The sequence below is a fragment of the Abrus precatorius genome, unplaced genomic scaffold, assembly GCF_003935025.1.
Source record: "Abrus precatorius isolate BTA unplaced genomic scaffold, Abrus_2018 Scaffold6, whole genome shotgun sequence".
Taxonomy (NCBI): domain Eukaryota; kingdom Viridiplantae; phylum Streptophyta; class Magnoliopsida; order Fabales; family Fabaceae; genus Abrus; species Abrus precatorius.
Genome location: NW_020874406.1, coordinates 24,254,159 through 24,281,764, shown reverse-complemented (window position 1 = coordinate 24,281,764; position 27,606 = coordinate 24,254,159). Strand labels below are relative to the sequence as shown.

At 31.0% G+C, this 27,606-nt stretch overlaps 2 protein-coding genes across 4 annotated transcripts; one reads left to right on the top strand and one right to left on the bottom strand.

The window, feature by feature from the left end:
* The first annotated feature begins 14,720 nt into the window (after positions 1-14,720).
* LOC113868544 (putative U-box domain-containing protein 50) lies at positions 14,721-20,651 on the top strand. 2 transcript variants are annotated; one of them, XM_027504213.1, is made up of 9 exons: positions 14,721-14,784; positions 15,001-15,196; positions 15,283-15,395; positions 15,487-15,611; positions 15,710-16,139; positions 16,796-16,936; positions 17,645-18,184; positions 18,845-19,549; positions 20,148-20,651. In XM_027504213.1, the coding sequence occupies exons 2-9, from the start codon at positions 15,031-15,033 to the stop codon at positions 20,346-20,348; spliced, it is 2,421 nt and encodes an 806-aa protein (XP_027360014.1). In that variant the 5' UTR covers positions 14,721-14,784; positions 15,001-15,030; the 3' UTR covers positions 20,349-20,651. The 2 variants fall into 2 exon arrangements, with proteins under 2 accessions (XP_027360014.1, XP_027360013.1); XM_027504212.1 differs by having other exon boundaries at positions 14,721-14,787.
* Positions 20,652-20,682: 31 nt separating this feature from the next.
* On the bottom strand, positions 20,683-26,950 carry LOC113868545 (nucleobase-ascorbate transporter 11-like). Of its 2 annotated transcripts, none has more exons than XM_027504214.1 (11): positions 26,381-26,950; positions 26,156-26,338; positions 25,186-25,283; positions 24,910-25,080; positions 24,421-24,521; positions 24,021-24,156; positions 23,754-23,804; positions 22,550-22,837; positions 22,045-22,279; positions 21,396-21,676; positions 20,683-21,106 (listed from the first exon to the last, which is right to left on the bottom strand). In XM_027504214.1, exons 1-11 carry the CDS (start codon positions 26,844-26,846, stop codon positions 20,885-20,887), a joined length of 2,232 nt encoding a protein of 743 aa, XP_027360015.1. In that variant the 5' UTR covers positions 26,847-26,950; the 3' UTR covers positions 20,683-20,884. The 2 variants fall into 2 exon arrangements, with proteins under 2 accessions (XP_027360015.1, XP_027360016.1); XM_027504215.1 differs by having other exon boundaries at positions 22,649-22,837.
* Between the last annotated feature and the right edge of the window lie 656 nt (positions 26,951-27,606).

The window sequence follows — 27,606 nt, the reverse complement described above, 5'->3', positions numbered from 1 at the left end:
TTATCTTAAACATCATATTATTGATTTTATAATTTTAACAAGTAATATACTATTTTTGATATTTATAATATCAATTTTACATCTTCATTTCAATTTATAAATTTTTGAAGTCAATAATTGAAATTCATAATTAGTAACTGATATTCCTATGAGTTATATAAAGAAAAAAAAGTTCTTAAGATGTTCACTTGTAATAAAATAGACTAAAATGCAATACGTATTAATTTTCTAAAAAGGAATATATAATTTTAAAATGAAAAATAGTAATTTGAACTTCTTTAACCATAAAATTATAATTTATCATTTAAATTTAATATTTATTGTTCTCCTAATAAATACTACAAGGCCCCGCTTGATTAATTTGTTAGAATTTAATACAAGACAATTTATTCCTTAAGCTATGTTTCCATAAATTTAATTTGTCAAGTACTATTAATTGTTGCTCGAATTTTTTAAATAGTATATTTTGAAATTACAATCACATTGAATGAACTATTGGTTGATTTCACATCGTATTGCACTTGAAATAGTAATTGTTGTACATCATTCCATTGCAAAACAAGTTAAAATTATTTTTACAAGTTCTAATGTTTTATACTTTTTTATATGTACATTATAAAAAACCAACGCACAACCGTTTTTACCCTAACTTGTTTAAAATAATAATTAAAAACTACTATCTATTAATTTATGCGTAAATTATACAATATTTCTACTATTATTACTACTATAAAACTGTTACTAGTAATAATAATAGTGAAAGGATGTCTATAAATAATTATTAAATAATCATATTATTACTACCTGACCATGGATCTTTCATTTCTCATGACACAGGATTAATCTTCACCTCCAATATAACTATAACTCAAAATAATAAAACTGATGTTTAAATTAGGTGGTGATTCAATTCATTTCACTGGACCAAGTTGTGGTGTAAGTCTGTTTTATTTATTTATTTATTTACCCCAACAATTAATAAAACATTTTTCATACTTTTTCGTAACAGTTTACATATAGAGACTTAAAAATTAATGATTATATTTTAAGCGGTTGAAACACTCCACTTAAGCAAAATTTTTAATAAAATTGGATATTTATAAATAAAGTAAATTTGTGATTATATTGTGATACCAAATAGTTTCATTTTGGATAACTTTATATCAGTGGATTCCTAGCATTTTTATATGATTTGTTGTTTGGGATCGATTGTGTACGTAGTTTCAAATGCTAGTGTCGCCAATTGGTTAGGAGTCCTTGTCAATCCAAATGGTTTTTTAGAAAATGCAGGGTCACTCCCATTGAACTTTGAAGGTATAATATAATTTTTGTCAATTTTTGAATCCTATAACCCCGACATAGAAAATCTACCCCAACGACAGGGTACATTAGTTGATGTGGATGGAAGTTGTGGCTCTGTACATTATATATTTAACACTACACAAAAATCTCATCTATTCAAGACTTGGTGTTTTGTTTTATTACCTCTTGTTAACATGCTTTTTTAATAATAAAAAAATATTATTAGAATAACTGTTATGAGTTTATATTAATAACACGGTATATTATAGTAACAAATAAAATTATTAATACATCACATCAAATATCAAAATAGTTAATTTTTATCTGCGTAGATCATATATATGTAAAGGAAAACTTTCCCAACTTGATCCTTTATTGATTGTCACCGAATAGGTCATATCCTCCTAATGATGACAATTTTTACACGGGAATTGATCCTTCAAATCCGAAAAAAAAAATTATCGGTAAATTTGGAGATGGAGTTTACACCTCTAACTTCCTTGAAAACATTTTTAATTATATTTATATTTATACGTTAAAGTTGACTTAATTTAATTATTTATATTTTTATTTAACTTGATTTGGATTCGGACTGAACTTATATACTGTATACTCATATTTTATTTTATCATAAATTTTATAATTTTATAATTTTGAGGACTTAGATGGAGCGGGGAATGAAAACCCGAAAAAAAAAAAAAAAAGTATCCCATGGTAAAGATTGGGGATGGGAATTTGGAGGATAGAAAAACGCGGTAGCAGGGATGCCTTCCCTCCTCTAAAATTTGGACAATTAAATTAATTTTTAAAAATTTTAACACAATATTTATTTAGTTTTTAAAATACCTTTTAACACTATTTAAATTTTATAAAAAAATTAAATTTAATATTTTTCTTTAAAAATTTGATTTATTACTAAACTAAACTCCCAGGTTGTTTACCATTTTAATAATTTCAAGAACAAATTCTATATTCTTTTAATTTTTAATAAATTAATATAGTGATAAATTAAATATTTAAAAAATTATCTTGGTGACACGATCACACGATATTTAAAAGCCCAATACAATAATAATTTAAATTTAAAAAAAATTAATTTAGTAATTTAAATCTTTAAAAAATTAACTTAAATACTTTCATATTTTGACGACTGATTTGATTTTTTTTTCTCACTCTCTCTGTATATATATTGCAATACGTTGTGTTTTGAAAACAAATTACAGTCACTGTTTCAAACTTAATTAACTATTGATTCATACCTTCCTGCTTTTAGCTAATTGGACAATCATTCTTACCACTGTTTTTTCCAAGTTGGAGATGAGAACATATTTCTGTTCATCGAAAGAAACACCTCGTACCTTGTTGCATAGAATAGCATCATTACATTCCACTGAGCTTAATGCAAATATGATGATGAGTCCCAATTCAATCAAACAAAAGCGAAATTTTCAAAGCATTTAGTCTTTGAAACTTTTCCTTCCTTCTGATTTGTTTGTTGTAATGATACTTCCCGAGCACAATGAATTAACTAATCTACGGAGTTTTTTAATTAATTCATCTTTTTTTTTCTAAATAATCATATTCACTTAGTATGTCTTTAATTATAGTTTTAGAATTTTTTTAAAGATTTGTTTATTTGTCACAATTTAATTATTTTCAACCCTAAATTGGCAATATTAGTTAGTCTCTGATCTGTTTGTCAATCTTATGTTAATTTTGTCCATTAAATGTCATATAGTTAGTTATTTTCATTTGTTCTCTTTAGTAACACGAATTTTCCATTTTTTTTTATAGGCAAAACAAATCTTATTAAAAAGAGTTCAAGGGGAACTCAAAACCCATATACACAAAACTATATACTTATACAAAATTAAGACAGATGCAATTTCGTGGGTTCAAATACCAATCAGCTAACATAATAGCTTCTCCCTTACTAACAAGTGATAACAATTTTCAGGATCTCAGAATAATAGAATCTAAGACTTCCCTCTCATCCAAAACACCATTGGAAAATATAATTCTATTTCTATGCAACCATAAAGACCACACTGTACTTACCCAAATAATTAATAAGCATATTCCTTCTCTTTTACTACAGCCAACACCAACCCAAGAAAGCAAGTGAGTCGATAAATCTGAAGGCAAAACCAGTGAGAATCCAAGCCAACGCGCAGTAAAGTACCAGATTTGAGATGAAACTGAGCACGTTAAAAATAAATGAGTTGGAAGTTCCTCCAAACCATGACAGAAGCAACAAGTTATATCATCAATTTGAACACCATGATCAATCAGTAAACCTTTACAAGAAAGTGCATTCAACAACAATTGCCAAGAAAAAATCAGACACTTAAGAGGGACCTTCCCTCTCCATAGCCTTTGCAAGGCATCTGCCGTACACTGATCTACACTATTAGGACCACCAAAAAGTTCAAATAGCCATGAATACGCAGATTGCACTGAATAACAACCTGAAGAATCTGCCCTCCATACCCATTTATCTTCTTGTAGTAACTTAATAGAAACTCCATCCACAAGCTCCAACAAAAGATTAAAGCTCAAGATCTCATGTTGAAAGAGTTCTCTTCGCCAACTAACATTCCAAACCCATCTAGTGCCATCATGAAAACCATTCTCCAATACACATGATTCAGCATTTCTCGCCACTGCAAATAATCGCGGAAATGCTTCACATAATCGCACCCCTCCTACCCACTTATCTCTCCAAAAGAGAGTGTGAAAACCTGCACCCACACTTCTATCAAACTTCTCATCCAGCCATTTATATCACTAGCTTCCCGTTTTATGAATATTTTATTTAATCCCATGTAATAGACAAATAAACGAATGATTACAAATAATTAAAGCGTATACAAAATTACAAAGACCGAACTAAATATTCTTAAAAATAGAAATTAAAAATAATATTTAGAGAAATCAAATAATTAATTTAGTGATAATTACTTTTTTTTATCTAAATGTTTAAAATAACATTAATTATTAAGTAAGTATGTATTCTAATATCTGAAATTATAAGTGTCAATAAATTTATTTTTTAAAAAAGGTTTAGTTTATTATTTTTATATAGAAAATAATTAAAATAAATATAATTTTGTAAAATCATAGATCAAGTAAAAGTAAAAATTAAAATGATTGATACTTTAATTTAACTGACTTAACTAAATATTTACATATTAATAAATTATACCCTAAACTCGACGAAAAGGATAAATTAATTAATAAAAAAATATATAGCAGGAAATCACCTGATAATTCTAATAAAAATAAAAACATTTAGGGTGTATTTGTTTTTGGTAAAAAGAAAAAGACATTAAGGGCATATTTAAAAATACAATTCAATTAATTATTTATTTTAGGAATATTACATGAAAACCTGGGTTATATATTTAATCATAAAATTATTAACATAACTTAAAGATTATTTTCGTAAATTATACTGAGAAACTTACTAAAATAAGATAAAATAAAAATTATAAGAGTTATAACCTATCTTTATAAAATTCTCATATATTTTTACAAATATTTTCTAAACCTAGTTCGTAATTATTATAAAAAAATTAAATTTAAAGTGACAGATATATAAAACAAAAGAAATAATTATACTTGTTGTTGTCAACATATACACATTGCTCCCTTGGCGTAACATCAGGCTCCTTTTGAATTCAGCCTAATGACACATATAATAATTCATATTATACATAAATTATAAAGTACTCTATAAACTAACTGGAACAATTATTGTCAAAATATATAACAACTTTTCTCCTTTTTGCCTGCTGGTTCCAAAGAAATGGCAACATCAAGTTTCTGTGTACAAATTAAAAGGCAAAGTGCAACGCACGCAGCGCTATAGCACTAGACCAGTGGGCGAGAAAACGGGAGCATGAACAGTAAAATGCTTGTTTCATCACCCTCTAGTTGTGGCATAAGACCAAGTTGAATACACTATATGGATGTGCCACTTTTAAGATAAAAATCGAGTCGACCCGGGAAACATGAGTGCATAAAGCAGTGCCGACGAATACGCATCATCCTCTGCGTTCTACTACATCTAGACCGGCAGCACCTACGCATCCTCTCCACCCTCGCAAGCATCCAATGTTATATATTTCTTATTTACATTTTCTCTTTCTTCCCCCTTCATGCTGTAATTTTCATACAAAAACTATTCTACTCCTGCCAGTATCCTTCCCTCTGTACCACAACATATGTTAAGATACATACTCTCATAATGGCTACGTGCGATCAGGAATATTTATTTAGTACAGCTGCGCAGGCAAATTCCAAACATGGTAAATTCTTAATAGAATCTCAAATGTGATAAGTTGTGAATTTAAATCTCCACTCATCTTTTTAGGATGTGATAAATATAAATTTTGTATATGTCTTTAGAGTTTGTAATTTTATTTGGTTTTAAAATGAGACACTGTTCTTTTTTAAAAATTAATCATACAAAAAAATGTAAAATATAGTCATGGATTTATTATTTGATTATGTATATTACTAAAAACTTATGACAAATATTTGTCAAATAAAAAAAAGTTTTTGAAAGACATTATCAAGATACTTTAATGTAGTATTTTTATCTTTTAATATGATTTTTAATGAAAAACATTATTTAAAAAAAATATCTTAAATGTACTAGTTAGAAAGAAAAAATAATAATAAAACAAATAGTTACTTTAAGAAAGTTAAATCATTAAAAATATGAATCAATTAATGAAAATTTAGTGATACATAATTAGATTATAGTACAAACAAATTTTAATAAGATTAAGTTCAACCAACAATAAATTAAGTAAATTATGGATGCATGGAACTGGGAATTCTTTTCTTTACATTTTCCTAAGACCATAAGACACATAAATATACTTACCATAAGGAAATTGTACTAAGTTTTTTTTTTTTTTTGAGGTATACACTTAAGGCAAATTAATGCCTTAGTGGTATTATTAATACATTTTTATTATAATTCTGAATACTATTAAAATATTAGTTGGCACCATCGACCCTAAACTTTACTATATATGGTTGATAAAATTAAATTAATAAATTCAACCGCCCCTTCTTGTTTACGACCAGATCCATGCATACAGTCAAGAAATTTATGTTATCGATGGAAGTGATTATATGTGAGGCGTAATCGATTCATTATATAATAATTAACTGTTTGCATGACTGTGCGCTTTATTAGAATATTATAAAAGAATAATTATTGAGGTCCTAGAGAGGTGTGATTCGTTCAAAGCTCAAACCGTAAGTTTAGTTTCAACTTTTTGTTAATAAATAATTAAATAAAAAATGTGATTCAAGACTCTGTATATCTAATGCATATAATGAATGTTTGATCATGTTAATATTTGTTATTTTATATCATTTTTATTAATATTATCGTGCGTTAGTTGTGGTCGATGACAAAACCAATTAAATTATATCCTCTCTTGGTCATATAAAAAAAAATATATAAAATGTGATATTTTTATCCTAACTATGGAAAATAGAACAAATCAATATTAAAAATTTAATTACTTTTATATAATTAAAAATGATAAATTTTTTATTAGGATATAAAATACTTATTATATTAAAAATATAAATGTTTATTAAAAATTTACTATATATATCTCATAAAATACCTAAAACAAAATTTAAAAGATAAGATTAATAAAATCATTATAAAAATTATACTTTCATTTTTATTTGTATTAGTGTAAGATTTATATTAGTGAAACACTTATTCTCTGCTGGATGTAATGATTTTGATTATTTAGTATTATGAATATTTTAAAAGTATAAAATTATAATGTAAAGTAATTTTTTATTTGTACTAATGAATTTAGCCATTTATTTTTTATAAGAAAAATGAAAAAAAAGTATATAAATATTAATATTTTCAACTAGTGTCATAGGAACATTAGTAAACAATATTTATTTATTTTTTAATTATTTAAATTTTTTTATATTCTTAATAAAATAACTTTTTACTTTTTAAAATATTTTTTTCTTAATTAATGTAATAGTTTATAGCCTAAAAATATATAAACAATTTATTAGTGTTATTTGAGTTGACAACACAAGTGCTGATGGTATTTTCTTAAAAAAAAATAGAGTATTGAGTTTTTTTTTATTTACTTTTTACTACTTTTTCATTTTTGATTTCTAGTGCTTCTCCTCACCTGGTTATTTAATTCGTAAAAATATAGAATTTCTTCTCCTGAATTTTGATTAAAAACTGATAACGTAAAAAACTACTCAATTGATCATTTATAATTAAGTGTTCAAATTCTTTATATTTAATTATCTGCAATTTTTACATTATTTTAAGCATTGCATTTAAAATTTTGTAATGTTAATTCCATTGCACCGTTATTATTTTTATTTACGGTAACACCATTACCATCATTAGAAAGAGGGAGAAGAGGATACAATTAAAACCTAGTTTTAACAAAGCTGTGTGAAAACGAGTAGTAGTCACGAAATTGAACTCTACCATCTACCAGCAATAACTGCTTTTACTTGATGAACTTGACTTTGATCTTACTTTTTTCACGCAGAACATGACTCTCAAAATAAACCTTACATATATGTCCATGGTTCTCTCTCCTGTGTGCTGGAGACGAACAGTGCATACACACACACACGTAGATGAAAGGTGTAGAGATATATATGCACGTATTGGTGGCTGATTTGTTGGGTCTTCGGTGCAACATCGACGCAAGCAAAGTAGTTTTTTTCTTTTCTTTCTTTCTTTGACTATAAATTATGTATGTTTGCTTTGAGAGGGAATGGGTCCGTGTCCTTTATGCTATTACGCTATGGGAAACGTGGCCTCTCGTTGCGTTTGTTTGTTTTTATATCAACTTAGAGAGATGAAAATTTTATATATTATGGCACCTTCTCTTTGTTTTACTTCTTCCGAGTAGCAACTTTTCGTGTTGGTGATGTCTTTCATTTCCATGCCTAATCTTTAACCTTCCAACTCAGTATATATAATTGAAGTTCATGCCCATCTCGTTAATTACCTGCTAGCTCCTCTTCAATCATCACACGTACCGTGAAACACTGTCTGAGCTAGCTCTTATATACGCTCTAGATACTCTAATGCAATTCATCAACATATTAATGTGAACATATGCTTGGTCGTAGAGAAAATTTAGCCTCATCAATTATGTATGGAGTGAGGGATAACCTTTAATTTAATGCCTTTTCAATTGTCAGGGAATAACGAAAAGGATTTGATCGATCACGAGGAAGTTGATGACGATTAATTATCATGCACAACTGCATTTAAAAATATATATATATTGAACGGCAATACTTATATAAGATCGATGTTAAGAATATTACATAATAAAAAATTAAATGGGTCTGGGGGAAGAAAAAATCATTCCATTCCAAAATAAAACACATTATATTTAAGCCTCAATATACATAATTTATCATGAAAATTTATCTATGGCTGCATCACCCACAGATCATCTATCAACTAGACCTATTGTTACTGGTCTGTGAAATGAAATAAGACTTTGTTTTTTTAATTAATGATGTGATCCGTTGTCATATATTAATTTTTTTAATCAAATTTTTAATGTGTATCTAAACGTATGTAAAATCAAATTAATAATTGTATAATTTTATTAAAATTTTGTAATATATAATATTATCAATTCAAAAAAATTTCATTTTTTAATATAAATATACTATATATAAATTCTTATATTTTATTGAATATATGTAAAAAAATTCTTATATGGGGGAAAAACATTTATTATTAACAATATAATTCTTGGTTAGTACATATATATTAAATAAATTTTAAAAACGTTAATGTATATACCATCCACATGTTATATCATTAATGTTGGATCAAGTATTAGAATATATATATAACAAATTTAAAGATTAACGTTTTTATATAAATATTTTTTTTTGTTGTGAAAGGACATTTAAAGAAGTTATCATATTCTAAAAGAAAATATATTATATATGTGTTAAAATTGTTTGTTATACATAATTTGTCTATCATATACTTTAAAAATTTATATTAAATGATTTAAGTTTATTTAGTTAAAATATGTGTTTATTATTAATAGAGGTGGGTACGAGTAGCAAGTGATTTAAGATTATTTAAATAAGATTTTAAATTTAAATTTTTGTATATACAAAAAAATTTGTAATAATAAATTCATCTACTAAATCTAAATGCATGACTCGAATAAATTTTAATATATATATTTTTTCAAATAATGTAAGATTCTAGAAATATATTATACTCATTTCAGACAGTCTAGTTATGCTCATGATATTTCTTAAGCTGTTGACAACATTTTTGTTAAAAAAAATAAAGTTGGACCTAATTTATATATTTTTTTGGTCAATAAATATTTGCGTATGTGTATTTAGTGTTTTCTATGCATGCTTGTATAAAGTTGTGTTTAGATAAAAAAAAAAGTTTTTATTGAATATAAAATCAATAATAAAAAACAATTTAAGTGAAAGTAAAGTATAAAAATAGTTATAAATGATATTTGCAAATTAAGTATAGTAAATAATTTTTTTAAAAAAAATTGTTATTTTAATTAATTATATTTGACATAAAAATTATTGAATAAATATTCTATAAATATTTTTCATTATTATCTAAATATATAATTTGGTAATTTAAAGTTACTTTATCTTAATACTACATTAAGAAAATCACAATTATGAGACACTTATTGTAATCTCTAGTAAACTCAAAATCTTCAACTGCCAAAACATGATATAACAAATAACACGTCACCAGATGTATAATTTATTTTATAGTACTATATATATTAACTTCAACATTGAGTATTTTAACAATACACCATTCCCTGTCTCTCATGCACAAGCAGTACAGCGTCAGTTGTTGAAACTTCACTGAACCTAGCTACCTCTACTGAGCTCACTAAAAAATACCAAAAGATCATATACGAACTCTATTTGTTATTTAATTTGGTTGAAGAAAAGGAATTTCATATGTAACTTAATTTAAACAAAACAATGCAGAGTTGTCCATGACTAAATGAGCCAACTTAGAAAAAAATGTTATACTTATGAACGGACATTGACTAAAACTTTGTCGCATAGCGTACCTATAATTAAAATCAGCGTCAAATATGCTTGTCATATTATTGTCACACGAATGTAAACTTGTCATTCAACATTAAGTTTACTTAATTTTGTTTTTCAAAAAATTAGTCAAGCTTAAAAACAAAATTTAAAAACCAAAAATATATTTATACATGAGCACGTACCTATTATTGAAAAAGAGTAATGATACATGTGCAATAAATTTGTATAAAACAATATAATTTAATTTTCTTTACTTTTTATTATATCACTCATCTTATTTAAATAAAATTGTTTTCTGTCAAATTTTTGTTACAGTACATGACAAAAAGGTAGAGTAATTACGTATACGAGAATTCAGCTGATTAACTACACCTTAAATAATTGAGTATATTTTTTTGAAAGAGCAAAATATAATTAATCGCGATCTAATTATTCAATAACAATTTGATTTATATAGAGTTTCAAATAGCCCACGCTGAAAATAAGAGAAAAACCTATTAAAACATATTTATAATTTGCACCAAAAATATATATGTATATTGCAGAGCTATGATTGAGCACGAGTCGATTGTCGCTGGATTCGGGCTTATTTTTTTAAAACCGAAGACCCAAAATGCGCAAATTCATAATTGCTCTCATCCGTTAACTAGTTTGTGGGTATAATTTAGATGTAGTATACTTTTCTATTGAAGTTTTGAGTTTCATCTCATTAACTTGTCTATTAAAAAGATATGCAAATTATTTAAAAATAAAAATTTTGATTAAAAAAGATTTATGATATTACATTTAAACGTTGTATACTTACTCTATCAACTGTAACAATTTGGTGAATATAGTGTAAAGCGATGAATGGATTATTGAATTTATACCACAGTTACACAGAAATTAACACAGTTGTAGGGGAATATAACATAAAATTGAGTGGGAGTAGAACTTGTGTAGGTTCACAATTAGTTGCTAGCTTAGAGCAATTTGTAGGTAGCTTCTTGATTCTCTTGACGCAGCAACCTGCAAGTTGCAAATGAGGTGACTAACTTTGCTTGTTCTTGTCTATACCCTTTCAAAACGGCATGTGACATCACACGTGGTGCACCCAGACAAAAGGAATGTGCAAACTGCCTCTGCTCTACAATTTGAACAGTTTAATGTATGCATATGTTACTTTTAATATTCAAAATGAAAACGTGATTCTCTGTTTCACATTATCAATTTCTATTTCTATTTTGCACCAAATTCTTCTCTCAATCGTATCAGTCGTTTTTTTTTTCCTTTCAAGTAAAAAAATATAAAATCAAAGTTTTGAACAACCAAGTTCGGTTTCTGTTTTGGACTTGAGAAGCATTATAAAATTCCAAGTACACGTCTTTAAGCCAAACCAGATCGAATTTGCAAGTATGCCTAACTACAATGCCACTTGAAGTTCGACCCTTAGCTATCTTTAGACCACAGGAAAGGATGAGAACTAAAAATTAAAACTGTAAAGATAGATAAAAATTAGAGTAATAAACAATAGATATATATTTAAAATGCTAAACGTTATTGAAGATTGCTTGATTGAAATTAAAACAAATGATTGTTTTGAAATATTACCATTCTATTTTCCACAATGAAAAAGTTTGTTCAAAACTTATCTTCGTGCCACCTAGACACGATCTTAGCATCATTGAGATTCTTGAAACCCCTGATCATTATGGAGGTGTGATTAAAGTTATTGAACGGTGATGATGAGGAAGTAGATTGTTAACTTGAGACAGGGACCAAGGGATCCTAATCATCGTTCTCATCTTCTTTATGTAAAGATTAAGCCCTGGCTTTTGACCATTGACTAGGAGGCACGTGCACCGCATCCTTCTTTTCTTTCAAAATGCAGCAACGATGATTTCGGCGACGCACGTGCACTTCCTTGTCCCGACATGTACTAACATAATCATGCCTTAACTGTTCAACTTGCTATTGTTTATTGCTCCCTCTGTTTTTAATCTACTTTTAATATACCCCTTTCCCCCCTTAAATTAATCTCACGGTTAATTTTAGTGTATAGCCACGTTAATGATATTATATAAATTCAAGTGGTACCCACCATGCACGTGACATGCCTAAGCTGTAACTCGAATTTAAAGCTTTTTCTGAACCTCAATGGGGGAAAGCAAGTAGTGTATAGATTAGTAATTTATTATGACAACTGATATGTATCACAGTTGTTGCTTACTCGACACCGCCATTTAACATGCAGTGATTAAAAAATATAATAAACTGAGTTTGGTCGTTCAAAGGTTACTTTTACATTGATTTTATGTGTATAAAAGAATAAGAGTGATAGTTGTTTTAAAAGTGTAATATAAATTTTTAAAGTAAGAAAACGATGATACTCTATTGATTATAAAAATTCATGTTCATTTTTTTAATATGGGAACTATATATATAGTATATATTTTAAAATTAAAAATGATTTCAACTTATTTATTTTAAAATCAAAATAGATGTTTATATGATGAACGAATTGGGAGAAGAAACAGCATCGACGTTAATCATAGGTCACGTTTTAAATGGGAGTAAAAAAATTGAGGATACACATCTGCCAAACTTGTTTTCGTTTTTGAAGTAGATATCATCTGTCTTTTTCGTTTTTTAAACATTAAATAACAATGGAGGATTGTCGAGTGATTAAGTCTTCAAGGAGAGAAAAGGTGGTGGCCATAAGTAGCCCTTCCATGGGGTTTTCTCTCTTAAAAAATTGAAAATAAAATTGACAATCAATCTACGGCAAAAATAGACTAGGTTAGTCTGGTCTTATTTTAAATAATTGTGACTTGTTTTTCAAATATTGGGATTAAATGTGTCTTTATTAATTTTTTTAAGTCATAGCATAAACTTTTTAAACGTTTAGCTTTATTTTAAATTATCTATAAAACTTATTTTATAATAATAAAATTTTATCTCATAACAAACTAATGTACCTAAGCCTTACATAAATGAATGAGTATATAATTTAAAATATTATAATGAAATTTAATACGATTATATATTTTTTGAACATTTTCGGTTTTATATAAAAATTATTAAAATTTTAAATTTTATAAAAAAATTATTTAATTTCCTATTATGCTTTTCATCTATATTAATTAATATCTATGTGACGAAACTAGGTAGACTTCTTTGCATTCACTCCTCCACAAGTCAAGCCACTTGGGCTAACTCTAACCGTGGTAGTTTACACTCCTGTACATTTAACACATCTTGTTGGAAAATTTGCATCACTTGTTGATTACTGAAATAAGATGGTACTAAGATTTGTGTTATGAGTTTCATCAATAACAAAAATTTATACACGTTATTAAATTTAGTCAAATATTAAAATATCATTAATTACCAAATTGTTACAAGTTACAAAATAAAATAAAAATTAATAGCTTATAAAATTATAATTTTAGCTCGCAAAATGCTTTGAATTTGTTTTAATTTTGTTATTAACAACCTGACCTTATTAAAATGATATATCATTTTCAAATACTATACTTAATCTTTCCCTATCTTACGTTATTGTTTAGCAAGTGTCAATCAAGTGCACAAATTCTGTGGGTATTGTCATGCAGAGGTATCAAACACGGCCCAAATGTAAAAGACATAATGCAAAGTGAAAAGCCACAAAAACTGTAAAGCAGCATTGTTCCACTTCATTTGGACTTCATCAACTAGTCCTTATATCACAGACTCAGCACCGGGCTTAGTTTGCTGCACTGGACAATGTTTATACAATATGTGCCTTGTTTTAATCTATGATTTCTGACAAGAAAAAAAGAAGAAGAAGAAGAACAGTCTCTCTGTTTTTCAGAGTTTCATAGCTTTCCATTGACTAAAAAAATAGCAAGAAAAATCTAATCCATTCAAATAAAAACCAAGGACTTATAAAGATTTGATTACTTTATAACAAAAGCATTGTATCTTTTATTATTTTTCTTAAAGTTGGTAATATAATTTATTTTAAATACAAAATAAATAATTTAAATATACTAGATTTATGCAAGCAATAATTTTGTAAGACATGAAAAAGTGAGATTTTTTAAATAAAAAATGAAAAAAGAGAATTATAGAGAGAAAACGAAACGAGTTACTTACATCTTATCATGTCATGATAATTCATATTAACAAACAAAAATGAGTAGTATTCATATTAAGCTAGTAATTTCACAAGGGTTCTTATAATTCTGAACAGAACAAAAGTGAGTTCTTGGTAGAGTCATGTAAATTACGGCAGGGGGGATGATACATATATATGACCCCAGTTCCATTTGGCAATCATGACACGCCATACACAAAAGTCCAAGCTGGCCGTCCCCTTCGACCCTTCCCTTGGAAATTCCGATTAAAGTTGTAATATAATAGAGTTTAAACCAAACACTTGAGCAAATGGCATAAGAAAGCTTTGAAAATTGTTATATGCAACCCTTTTTTGTTTTCTTTTACAATGTTATTTTCACACTAAGCCTTTTCAACACACAATACAGAACTTACCTTATTATACTTGTACTGTGATATGAATTTCACTAGAATTGATCTTGCTTCTTCCTGATTCTGATCCACCAGATTGGAAGTTGTGTTGCTTGGAACAATCAAATGGATGCAATCCAAAGAGAGAAAATCTATGTTGCTGTTGGTAATGATGAGGTGGATGGATTTAAGACTTTGAATTGGGTTCTCCAGAAGTGGAATTCTCATCCAATTTCCGTTGTTATTCTCCATGTGACATACAATATTTCCAAGGAGTATGTTTATACACCATGTAAGTTGGGCTTGTGTATAAGCTTTATTTTTTTCCTTTGTTTGCTCGAAATTCAACTGGGTTTTACTTTTGTGATTCCGTTGCAGTTGGGAAACTTCCAGCAAGATCTGTGAATGAAGAGAAACTAGAAATTCTCAGGAAAAATGACCAAGAGAAAATTAACAAGTTGCTTTCCAAATATATTGCTTTCTGTGGCAAGGTTTGAACATTTTAGTGCTTTAATAACACTGTTTCAATTGCTCGGATCATATGAAATGAAATGAAGTACTAGTCGTTTATGCTTATTACAGGTGCCAGCAGAGATTCTCGAAGTTGAGAAATTTGATGAACCTATGCAAAAGCGCATCATAGACTTGATCTTTGGTCTAGGAATAACCAAATTGGTCATGGGATTTTCATTCATGAAGCCCTCCTTGTACCCTCTCATTTCCTTGCTCTTATTCTTCTAGAAAAATTTTGCAAGTCATGGTAAATTCTATAACTTTCCTTAATATTTCTTTTGTTTCTTGTTAGGAAATCAAAAGGTGCCATCAGTGGGTTGTTCTATGTTCATCAGCATAAACCTTCCTTTTGTGAATTGTTCATTATTTGTGGAGGGAAACAAGTTTTCCTAAGGGGAAGAAATGATGAGAAAATAATGGAGGATGATCATGGAGTCATGGTTGCAAAGATGAGAGATAAGTTAACTTTTAAAGATTGGCTAGACAAATTGTTCATTGACAAAACCAGTGATTCACAGGATAGAAGTGCATCTCTTTCCTCAACCAATTTGGAGTCTCATGGGAACCAAAATCAATGGGAATTTCATGCACAAGAAATTGAAAATTATTATCAAGAATTGTTGTCTTCGAAGTTGGAGGAAGGAAGCTGCGTGCAAGATAATGACGACTCACGGATTAGTCCAATTGAGCCAGATGTCACTGAACGGGACAAATCTAATATGGTAACTAAACAATGCCAGATATTTTCCTCAAGTATGTGGCCTTGATTAATGCTAATATTTATCTTCTTTGTTCTGTTTCGTTTGTTTGTTCTGGGGAGTTGTTAGATGATTGGTTTCACTGTATATATAATATACAAAAGAGCTTATACAGTGAAAATAGTTCTCCCAATTATAACTTTCAAGTTTGATTATATAATTTTAATTCTCACAATTTCATTATATATATATATATATATATATATATATATATATATATATATATGCGCGCGTGTTTTTCACTGTAAACTTTTAAAAAAGAGGGTACCTGTTTGTGAAAGTCTAAATTAGCCATCACTATTATAGTGATCTTCTAACCTTTAAGATCTCTCAGTTTGACTCTTTTTAGCATTTGATATATATAATGTAATATAAATTGATGGGACCATTTTAAATTGTGGGTTTGTTTAGGTTACAGGATATGGGAGCCATTTTCAAATCTGGATCTTGTCCTAAATCAGTGATTAGCTTTTTATGTTTCCTTTTGGACCCAAAAAGTTATTTAATAGTAACGTTTGAATTTTTATACACACTTTTTATGTAAATGCCTTTGTTTCCTTTTTGTTATTTCACATGGTGTATGTTTGTCAAACATTTGCCTAACTTTTTGACCGACCCAGATGGCAGCAGAGAAAATTGAGATCCTGAAAAATAAGCTGAATGAAGCTCACAAGACCACCCAATTGAAGAGGAAAGAAGCCAAGGATAACATAGAGAGACACGCAAAAGCTGAATGGGCAATTTGTTTATGCAATAGTCGGGTAATATTCAAAAACCAGTTAATTTGGTGACACATGCAAAACATTTTTCTCTTTTAATAAATAGTCATAATATAAATGATAAAAATCAAATTATGGTCTTTGAATTTGACCAATAAATACATATTTAGGGAATAATTTGTAACAATTAGCAACAAAGAGACTAATTTATTTTTTTCTAAAAAGCTAGCTACATTAACTTGTATAGTTCTATGTATATAATAAATTACCTCCTCACGTGTAAATTTTAGTAGTAAACTAGCCACATGTTCAAAGACTTAAAAAAAATTAATATACGATAAAATTTAAATATAATTATTTAAATATTTATAATTTTCTTTAAAATTACATTCAACAAACGCGAATCTCTGTTATTTGAATTGTTAAATTATAACTTTAACTAGAAAATAGTATAAAAAATCGGAATTATACTTAGTTTATTCCTTTAATTTATTAATTATACATTCAGATTATAAACACAATCTTTTCTAGTTCAGGATTAATTAAGTATTCAACTAACTCTATCATTTAGGAATTAATTTAACAACTCTTATATCTTTATTTTTAATTTTTCTTACGCTTATTTTTTATCTCTTCTTTTAATCATATTTCTCGCCACGTCTAACCCTCAACCTGAGTGTAAACATATAATTATCCTTAATTTATTTATTTTTCTTGCTTGACAATATTAATTTTTGTATGAAATTATAGGCTGAAGAACTTGAAAGTCGAATAAGGGAGGAGGTGATTGGAAGGGAAGAACTGAACAAGGAAGTGGATGCAGAGAAAGAACAAACACAGGAAATGAGAATAGACGTTGAAGAGAGCAAGAGGAGGTTAAGTTCACTGTTGGAACTGCAATCGGAGTTGTCGAATAGGCTTCAAAAATCGACGGTGGCAAAGACACGCGCTGAGACGCAGCTACAGAAGGCGGTGGGAGAGAGAAGCGAGATGGTGAGGGAGATAGAAGAGCTTCGGAGGCAGAGAGATGTGTTGAACAGAAGAATCGAATTCTGCAAACAGAAAGACGCGATTGGAATGGCTGCGAGGTTGAGCGACACGTGTTGTAGTTTCAGGGAGTACTCGGAGGAGGAGCTCAGGTTGGCCACCGATAACTTTTCCGAGCGGCTACGGTTCAAGTCCGGTGGGGATTGGAGCAATGTGTACAGAGGACGTTTCAGCCATTCCACTGTTGCAATCAAGATGCTCCCTTCTCTTTCTTCTTTCTCTCGTCAAGATTTCAAATCCAAGGTATAATGTTAAGAGGAGTATATAGTATATACACTTTTTTGTTTTTAATTTTTAAAGGTTAAACTTTATTAAAATTATAAAAATGTCAGTAAATGAGAATATAATTTATATAAATTTTAAATAAAATTTTAAAAACCAATAATAAAATATTTTTTTAAAATTATGTTAAAACATACTATCATTTCTTATAATAATGATAACAAGTTTATTGTTTTTTTAACTGCCTTAACAGTATCAACTACCATACCACATGCCATGCAACATTGAATTCAAATATTCTCTTCTTTATCCCATGACTTGGACTTAAAATAATTTTATGAGTTGATAAAATTAAATTTAATAAGCAAAACAATATTGAAGACTGAATTTAATAAACAAAATTTGAACTCGATTTAAAAAGGTATGCTTTTATATTATATTAAATCTAAATTATATATTAAAATTTTAATATACGAATTTATATAATATGCAACGATTAGATAATGATTAGTTCAATTTTAGAGAATCCAACTAAATTCAATAGTAGATATTAGGTAAAATAAAGTAGTAAAACTCGCTTGGTCATTCAATCGCAATATGTGTTAATTTTAAAAAATTATCAATTTATTATTGTTTTGCGTGTATTGGATTCACTAATTTGAATTTCTACTGCATTTTCAGGTGAGGCTTCTTGGGGATATTAGGCAACCTCATCTGGTTGCCATGGTGGGCTTTTGCTCCGAGCCCAAATGTATAGTTTTGGAATACATGCGCAATGGCAGCTTACGTGACATGTTATGTTCTAGGAGGAAAAACCGGGCCTTGAGATGGCACGATCGAATACGAATAGCCACAGAGGTATGTTCAGGCCTGGGCTTTCTCAATGCAGCTAAGCCCAGGCCAGTGATTCATTGTCATTTGACCCCATCCAACGTCCTCCTAGACCGTAATTTGGTGTCGAAGATAACAAATTTTGGGCTTCATGAATGCCATGATGAGAAGTGTAACGTTGAGTCAGATTTACGGGCCATAGGGGTTTTGCTGATGCAGCTTTTGACTGGAAGAAATTGGGCTGGGCTTGTGGAGGAGGCCTTGACAATGGATATGGATAAAGAGGCTTTTGTTAGAGTTCTTGATGAAATGGCTGGACAATGGCCATTGGATCTAGCGAGAGAACTTGCAGGGCTGGCTGAGAGGTGCATGTCCATCAAAAGCAAGCCCAACTCAGAATTGAGCATTGCAAGGGTCTTAGAGGAACTCAATGAGATAAGAAGAAAGGGTAATGAAATAATTGCAAAGGAAGGGCGAAAGGTAATCATTGGTGGATTTATAGATAGAGAGGGTTCAAGTGATGTGCCTAGTGTTTTTCTGTGCCCCATACTTCAGGTTGGTCTCTTGATCTTTTAATTTAAGTATAAGCTTCGCTATTTAGCTAATAGCTAGCCCTGTGTTAGTGTTGGGGAATAGGTGGGTGGTTGGAAGCGTAAAATCTAGCTTGTGATAGTCCTATTAGTATTAATGTTTTCTAAATTTGTATTTGATTAATATTTTCATGCTTTAAATTATTTAGAAACTCTTAGATCAAACAAATTAATCCGTTTAAGAATTACTATTATTACTGTAGTTGTATTAGATACTTATTATAACATAATAAAATCATATATTTACTAGCATATTTAACTGTTAACTTATGTAAGGGTTTGTGTTAGATTAGATCTTACAGAAAGTCCAAAGTCAAATAAATAAGCTAGACTTCGCTTTATGTTTGACAAATTAGTTAGACTTTTTTAGATCAAACATGATTTGACGCAAAGTACTATTTCTAGGTTGTAAAATTGACCCCCATGATATCGAGAATGATCATTTGTTGACTCCTGCACATAAAATATTGTTCGGACAGACAGAAGATTATTTTATGTGAAGTTACAATTTTTGTTCGGTAATAATCCTTGAACTTAAGGTTGTGTTACTGTGATGGCTGCAGGAGGTAATGAAAAACCCACACGTGGCAGCAGACGGATTTTCCTATGAGCTGGAAGCAATAGAACAGTGGATAAAATCGGGACGTGACACATCGCCAATGACAAATTTGAGGATGAAGCACACATTCCTCACCCCAAATCACACCCTTCGTTCCCTAATTGAGGACTGGCAGACCAATAGATCACCTAGAGTTGGACATTAATACCCTTTTTTTTAATTCATTAGATCATATGTACAGTTAAATTAAGGGTTGTGACTTATTTTTTCCTTCCCCTTACTTCCATTTAAAAAGCTACCAATTGAATTAGTGGGTCGTGGGTCGTGGGTCGTGGGTCATGGGCATGGGCGGGCTCAAGCCTAAAAACTTCGTAACTGACATAGTTGCATTAGTTTTTCCTTGGTCAGCGACTAGAAACAAATCTTACTTTTAGCTCAATGTGAAACTACAAAAAATAGAACATTTATTGATAAAAATAAATAAATATGCAAGTACACTTTTTTTCGGCAGATTTGACATCTGTGATTTTCCAAGCATAACTAATGTTTCAACGCTATCTCCCCCAATTTAATGTTTACTATAGCCATATAACATATCCTTGTATTTACTTTTGTCTTCGTGAGCTGCAATATCTTCTAAGCCTCTCACGGAAGAGAACAAGGAATAATAGACATATCCCACGAGTGACCATTTTGTGGAAGAACTGTTACCAGGATTAAAATGTGAGAGTGAGCCAAGTATTAGACTCCCAAACATTTTAGCCAACAACAACACCGGGCTACTTTCTTTGGCAGTGAATATTCGGATTGCACCAAGGGATCAGTGGCAATGTCTTCGGCTCGCGACCATATATACACCCCTCGTTCTTGTTGACTGCCTGGGACAGTGTTGTCCAGTAGGAATGCCACCAGCAGAGTAACCACCATGTTCAAGGACATAAGAGCATTGATTGCAAAATCAAGCTTCAACATAGAATACGACATGTTAGCTCATATTCATCAGAAGAGGAAAAAAGCTATATGGATGAATTTGCAAGAAAATCAAGCAAAAGTAAAGACTAGTTGTTTCTAAGGACAAATCTACGTGATGCCAGTTTCAATCAGGATAAATCAGCTAGGATGTTAGAAGCTTGCGTTGTGAATTAAGTCAAAGTTAATGATTGACATATTCATCTATTAGCTATAAAACCAGCCTCCTTTCTGTTTGTTCCTGTTCTTTTCCATTTTTTATGCGGAGGCAAAAGGTACTTACTTGTTTAATGCCTGAATGGAACGGCCCACTTGATGCAGCAGCATAAGGAACCAGATAACTAGGCAGAATCAGACTTGACTCAGGTTGGTATAGTTGAAAATAAGCAGGGATGGACATACCGAGGAACAATGAAACGCCAACTATTGTTATGTTCCTGAAGCTGCCTGATTGACTGTACTGTAAATTAGAGAGGCCTAATGCTGCAGTTAGCGCCCACATGAAACACAGTACAGAAGCAGCCAAGGCCTGCGGAATGGAAGCAAGAAGGGCACCCACTTTTCCTACAACATACATAAGTAAGGAATAGATTATTGAAAAAGACAACAAATTAACCTGTATATAGACAACAGATGTAAGGTACCTAAAGTTTTGTTAATATATAATGTCGCAATCAATCTTGACCAGTGTCAAAAGTACATGAAATATGTGTGTAAGCAACTTGCATCATTCATCAGGGTTCCACTAAGAGAATCTCACATAACTCATTTTCAGAACTGACTCAAATGCACCAAAACGAAACCACTGCACATCATAAGATCCAACCCAGCCAGAATGCATCGAAATGGAGAGGAATGAAAACTTAATATACAGAGATGGTTAAGATTTTTAAATTTAATTATGGATTTTTCTCCAAGCGTTGTTGTTTTACCTATAAGTGAGAAAAGGATCAAGAAAGCTGCTCCAACTTCCACTACCTTCCGACTGGCCACCTTTGTGATGTCAATGGTGTGCATGTTTTCTGTCAAAGTCGTTGACCCAGTACCTGAACCCCAAAGACCAGCCAATATACTACAGAAACCCTCAAGTGCAATTCCTCGGCTCACAACTCCAGGAGTCGGAGGCCTCAAATTAACTTGCATAGATGTAGTACGATAAGTTCCAACCTGGGAAAAAAAATATGCCATTCACAGTTACAATTACAGTTTTATCTCCTATTCATCTTTGATCCTTGCTTTCAAGATGAAAATCCATCTTAATATTTAAATATGGGATTAGCCACTAGGACCTTGAGTTTGCATAAACTCATATATATGTGAATAGTTGTGTGTGTGTGTGTGTGTGTATGTGTACAGGCACCACTTCAAGACAATTATCTAGGACATTAGTAAAGGTTTTCCTTTAGTGTATGGTGTGCATTTAAATATGATACTTACTGAATCCACAGAGGCAACCAGCGATACTATGACCATGATTATGGAAGTCCTAAAATGGAAAATAGGGATTCCCCACTGTAAAGGGTAAGGAATTCTGACCCATGCAGCAGCAGATAATGCATTGGAAACATCAGTCCTGCAATGCTTCATGGTATATGCATGTTTTCTACATGCATCCAACAAAATGTTTGAACTTGGTATATTTGGATTACATCCTTTGTAATTATATGCTCCCCCAGCTGTTAAAAAGGATGCATATATCCAAATTATTGTCAAACTCAGGGGAACCTGCAAATATTACAAAGTATGCTATAAGAATTTATTATTGTATACTGACATACTAAAGGAAAAGACTTAGCCAATATTGTCCACAATTACTAACAAAAGATTACAAACAAATCTTCTATTATTTCTCTACTCCCAAGCCCCTTTCCTCCTTGGACTTGGTTATCTTCAACACTTAATTGCATAGAGAATCACAAATAAACAAGTAATGCCAAGAAAATTAAAATGCTCATAAATTAATGTTCTAACAATAAATCTGGACTCTGTAGCCTTGCTGAAGAATGCATACAGCTTGTGTTAGAGTCACATTTCTAGGAGACTCCAAGACTATCTTTCTATGAAATCTGACTTCATTACTGACCAATTAATATTGAGACAAGTTCTTTATCCTAGAGTAACATTCTTTCCTTTCCTCACAATGTGTGGGACTGTTAAGGCCAGAAAGGATCTTATAATGTCCACACGTAAGCAGGATAGGTGGAGCCCTGTCAGAAAGTAAGAATCACTTACACGACTTCTAGCATGATATGTTAGAGATTCCCAAATATCAATAGTGAGGTATAAATTAATTACAGTAGAGTATTAATAGATAGATAGAACAACTAGTTAGATAGAGGTTGGGAGGACAGGGATTTAGCTTAAATAGGAGGAGGGGTAGAATTAGGGAGTGGGGGGCAGACTTGTTAGATTGAGAAAACAGAACAGAAGTTCAGTTGTAAGTTGGAAACCCTTGGAGAAGATTTCTCTCCATCTCTGATTGATATCAATCATCAATAAAGATTTGTTTGTTTTCTTTTCATCTTTTGTATGATTTCTCTGCTTGTTGCTTCGTAACATGATAGGGATTTGATAAATTGAAGAACGCAAAAATCAGAGAAAACAAAAGCCATAGAGTAACATTTTAATTTAAGATACTTACAGCATAAATTCGAAATAAGTGGCGCCCAAAGATAGATATTCCCCGAAGATACTTCAAACAAGACAAAAAGAAGTAATAACATGAGTTAATGAACAATGCTGATATCATTCAATAAAGAATAAAAATCCAAAAGCCCATGACCTGTTTACAACATGCAGCCCTAAATACAAAAAGTAACTTTACAAATTACAACAATTAGTATAATTTTCTGATACCATATATCCTGTGTATTGGAGCTGCTTAAAATGCTTGATGTGTGTCACTCACCAGAGTGAATATTAGAACCAACGCTATCTGTGGAATGGTAATTTCGGGGCAAGTGCCTGCTTGTGGAAAACCATAGCTGAAGAATGCTAAACCTACAGCAGCAACAGTTGGGGCAACCACAATTGGGTTGATTAACCTAAAATTGTAAAGAAATAACAAATGAGACTTGAGTCTTTACAACTCTCTTAGGATAAAAGTTCATTAGCTTCTATGACTTCATTGACCAATATAAGTTCCTTTTATGCATAAATTTATCTCATGTTAAACACACATTATAAACATTTAACAAGGCAACAGTGCAGCAAACTAACAAAATATAGAAACTCATCAAATTGAACAGCGAAGAAAGAGATTTATGAAAACAAGGAAGATATGACATGCAAGTGCAACTGCTTCTTACCTGAGTAGAATAGACATTAAACCACTAAATCCCAGGATACATTGGAATATTGAACCAACAATTATAGCTCCTTGGAGTTCCCTCATTATGTGTCTAAATTTCTGCAATTAAAATATACAAGCTTTAACATGTACGCTGAGAATATATCCAAACTAACAGATTCAAAGCCAGTGTTTAATGTGATTTGTGAATAACAGGTCCAAATTTTGTTTAAAAAAATTGACAAAGCATAAGTCTGTTAAGTGAACAGATACATAATAGCAGAAAGGATAAAGGAAAAATAATACTGGTGATTCAAATATACATAAGGTTAAGCAGTAAACAAGTCATGAGAAAATTAACTCCTAACATTATTTTCCGAAGTAATTGTATTTCAAAATGCAGATAGTGTAAAATGTATATAATTTTGTATGCCTATATTAAAAGAGCCTGAAAGTGATGTGTTAATGAATTAACATTTCGTGTCTGTCAACTATGCAATGAACTTACATGTTCAGTAAGATTCCGATATTCTTGAGAATTAATAATAACTAATGCCGGTGCTAAATACACAAATGAGCTCCCTTGAACCAAGGGCAGTCGGGTACCAAGATAGGAGTGCAGTATAGTTGTGATGCCAGAAAGAAACAGAATTGTAGAAATTACAGTGGCAGTATCCTTCTGTTGTCAGCAATCAATGGCAAAGCAAATGGATAAGAATATGACAAAAATATCAACTTTCTCTGAGTAACAAGCAGTAAACAGAAAATAACAGCGTGAGCTTACATCTGTTCCACCCATGACAGGTACCATGACTAATGGGATCAATACAAGAGAACCAGCCAACGATAGATAGTGTTGCAGGCCATAATAGATAAGAGATACTGCAGTTAAAAATGTTATGATGTAAGTCAAAACTTAGGTAGCAATTTTGGGCAAGTTACAGCAAAATGAATATGCTAAATAATCTTGCTAGTAATGACATAGAAATTAGTTAAGCAATGATATGGACAGAAAAAATATGTTCTTTCACAAAGACCTTCTTTAATTTCATGATAAGTTATCTCACCCAATTTGAAGGAGATCAAAGATTGGTATTCTCAAAAAATTTATTTCAAATAACATGTTGGTTGAGATCATGTTTATAAGGGGAATGCATGGAATTTAGCTTTTCATTCTGGGTAAACAGTTCCATAAATTTCTGTAAATTGTAGACATTTCTTCTCCCTCTTTTCTAATTTTTTTCATGTTCACAATTTTCCATTTTCCATTATGGAAAGCTTTGCAATCAGTCATGGAAAAGAACAGTAGCAACTAGAGATTAAAGCAGCTGACAGATTCATGCCCAAATCCAAATAAAATTCATGATATCCTCCCTACTCTTAAACATGACAGTAGTATACACGCCTACAGACCAATTTATGAAGATATAAACGAATCATGACTAAAACTTATTGACAAGCTTCCTTACATCCAAACATAGGAAGTTAGCTACATACCAGTCATATTGCTGAACATAAAGTATTAAGCAATTCAAAAAATATAAGTTAAAAAAGACACTCTAGAAAATAATATCTTGAGTAGAAGACTTGACATAAGAGTCAAGACATGAAATTTTTCCACATACATTCAAGTGCAACAACAAAACTAAAAGATCATCCAAAATTGGCATTCTAAAATATAAACTGAAAAGAGCCAAACGAACCGACACTGAGAAAGAACTTGTAACCGACAGAAAAGAAGAACAAACACTAACCAAAACCCGGATTTTCTTTGAGTCCACACTTCAATCCAGACGATCCCTGCCACCCTCCACCTTCATTTGCAGGCTCCTCCCCTTCAGCATGCACATTGACCTTCACATCCTCTTGGGCCAAATCACCCTCCTCCACCTTCTCCTCAGGAACAGGAGCAACTGCAGATATTCCATGTCCATTGCCATTGCCATTCCCATTCTCATTCCCATTCCCATTCCCATTACCATTACCATTCTCATTCGCTCTAAAACCAACTTTCCTCTCACCATCAGGAGCCAAAGCCACGACAGGCTCATTCTCTCTTCTCCCCCTCCCCGTATCCAAAAGAGTGCCATTCTCATTCCTCGTGGCTCCTCCATGAGAAGCTGGTTCGATCTCGTTACCCCTGTTGGGTCTTGTCCTCCCCAGAATCGGATCTATCTCTATCTTCGGAGAAGACCCTCCTCCTTTTCTCTCAAGAGGTTCAAACTTTTCACTGCCACTCGTCCCTGCTTCCCCTGAGTAATCAGACACAAAACCCGTTCTCTTAGCCCATGACCGTAACTCTCTTGGGTTGTGCTCACTCCTTGGCACAAAAGGTTCCACGTTGGCTGCAACAGCACCGTGTCTCTTCCCATTATTGCCACCCCTCACACTCAGAGCCACACCCCTGTTCGATGACTCCATGTTCGACTTCGACCGACTTTCCATTCACACTTTTACGCACTTATGAACCCAATTCAGTGGAAAGAAGAAAGATGAGATTTTTATAAGAAGCAAAGAGAGAGAGTAGGAGGGTGTAGAGGCACAGTGGAACTGTACTAGAAAATGGTGTGAAGACAAGGAAGAGAAGAGGTAAACAATGTGCTTTTGTGTGGGAGTTGAAAACGACCTTGGAAGGAAGGTACGAGTAGAATTACCAAAACGTCCCTCTGGAGTGGCCGTTGATGAGAGAAGTGTTGCAGCCGAGTGAAGAGTGAAGAATGAATCAGAAAAATTATGTTTTTTATTATTAAGTTGCTTTTTCGGTGGGGAACGATGTGTTTGGCTCTTTTCTTGTGTTTCAAGGATGTTTTGTAGACTCGGCGAGTGAAAGTGGAGTGGAGTAGTTAGATTGATTTATTACACGCTACATGGATGATGATGTCGTGATGGAAAGAGAAGAGCTAAATCGGTCCAATTCAAACTTTACTCATGCCGATAACTGACTATATTTGAAGACTTGTAGCTTAAGGTTATATTCTATTTTATTATATTTTTAACATATAATTTTTTTCTTTGAGGTGAAGAAATCATTGAGGCCTTTTTACCAAAACGGGTAAACCCCCAACAATTTTAACAATTTAGTATGACTTGGTTCATGCTGTCATTTTTTTTATAAGTATTTTGTGGCTGTTTTTATAGTACTTCTGGTCGTTTTATACTTCCACCGGAACTTGTCGCTTTAAAATGGCCAATCGCCATAAATAGT

Excerpts from the sequence above, each read along its gene's own strand:
- LOC113868544 (XM_027504213.1), top strand. The coding sequence starts at position 15,031 with ATGGATGCAATCCAAAGAGAGAAAATCTATGTTGCTGTTGGTAATGAT. Across the intron at positions 15,197-15,282 it reads GGAGTATGTTTATACACCAT|TTGGGAAACTTCCAGCAAGA; the intron begins GTAAGTTGGGCT and ends ATTCCGTTGCAG. Across the intron at positions 16,937-17,644 it reads TTTGTTTATGCAATAGTCGG|GCTGAAGAACTTGAAAGTCG; the intron begins GTAATATTCAAA and ends ATGAAATTATAG.
- LOC113868545 (XM_027504214.1), bottom strand. The coding sequence starts at position 26,846 with ATGGAAAGTCGGTCGAAGTCGAACATGGAGTCATCGAACAGGGGTGTG. Across the intron at positions 24,522-24,909 it reads ATCGGAATCTTACTGAACAT|AAATTTAGACACATAATGAG; the intron begins GTAAGTTCATTG and ends TTTTAATTGCAG. Across the intron at positions 22,838-23,753 it reads ACTTATTTCGAATTTATGCT|GTTCCCCTGAGTTTGACAAT; the intron begins GTAAGTATCTTA and ends TAATATTTGCAG.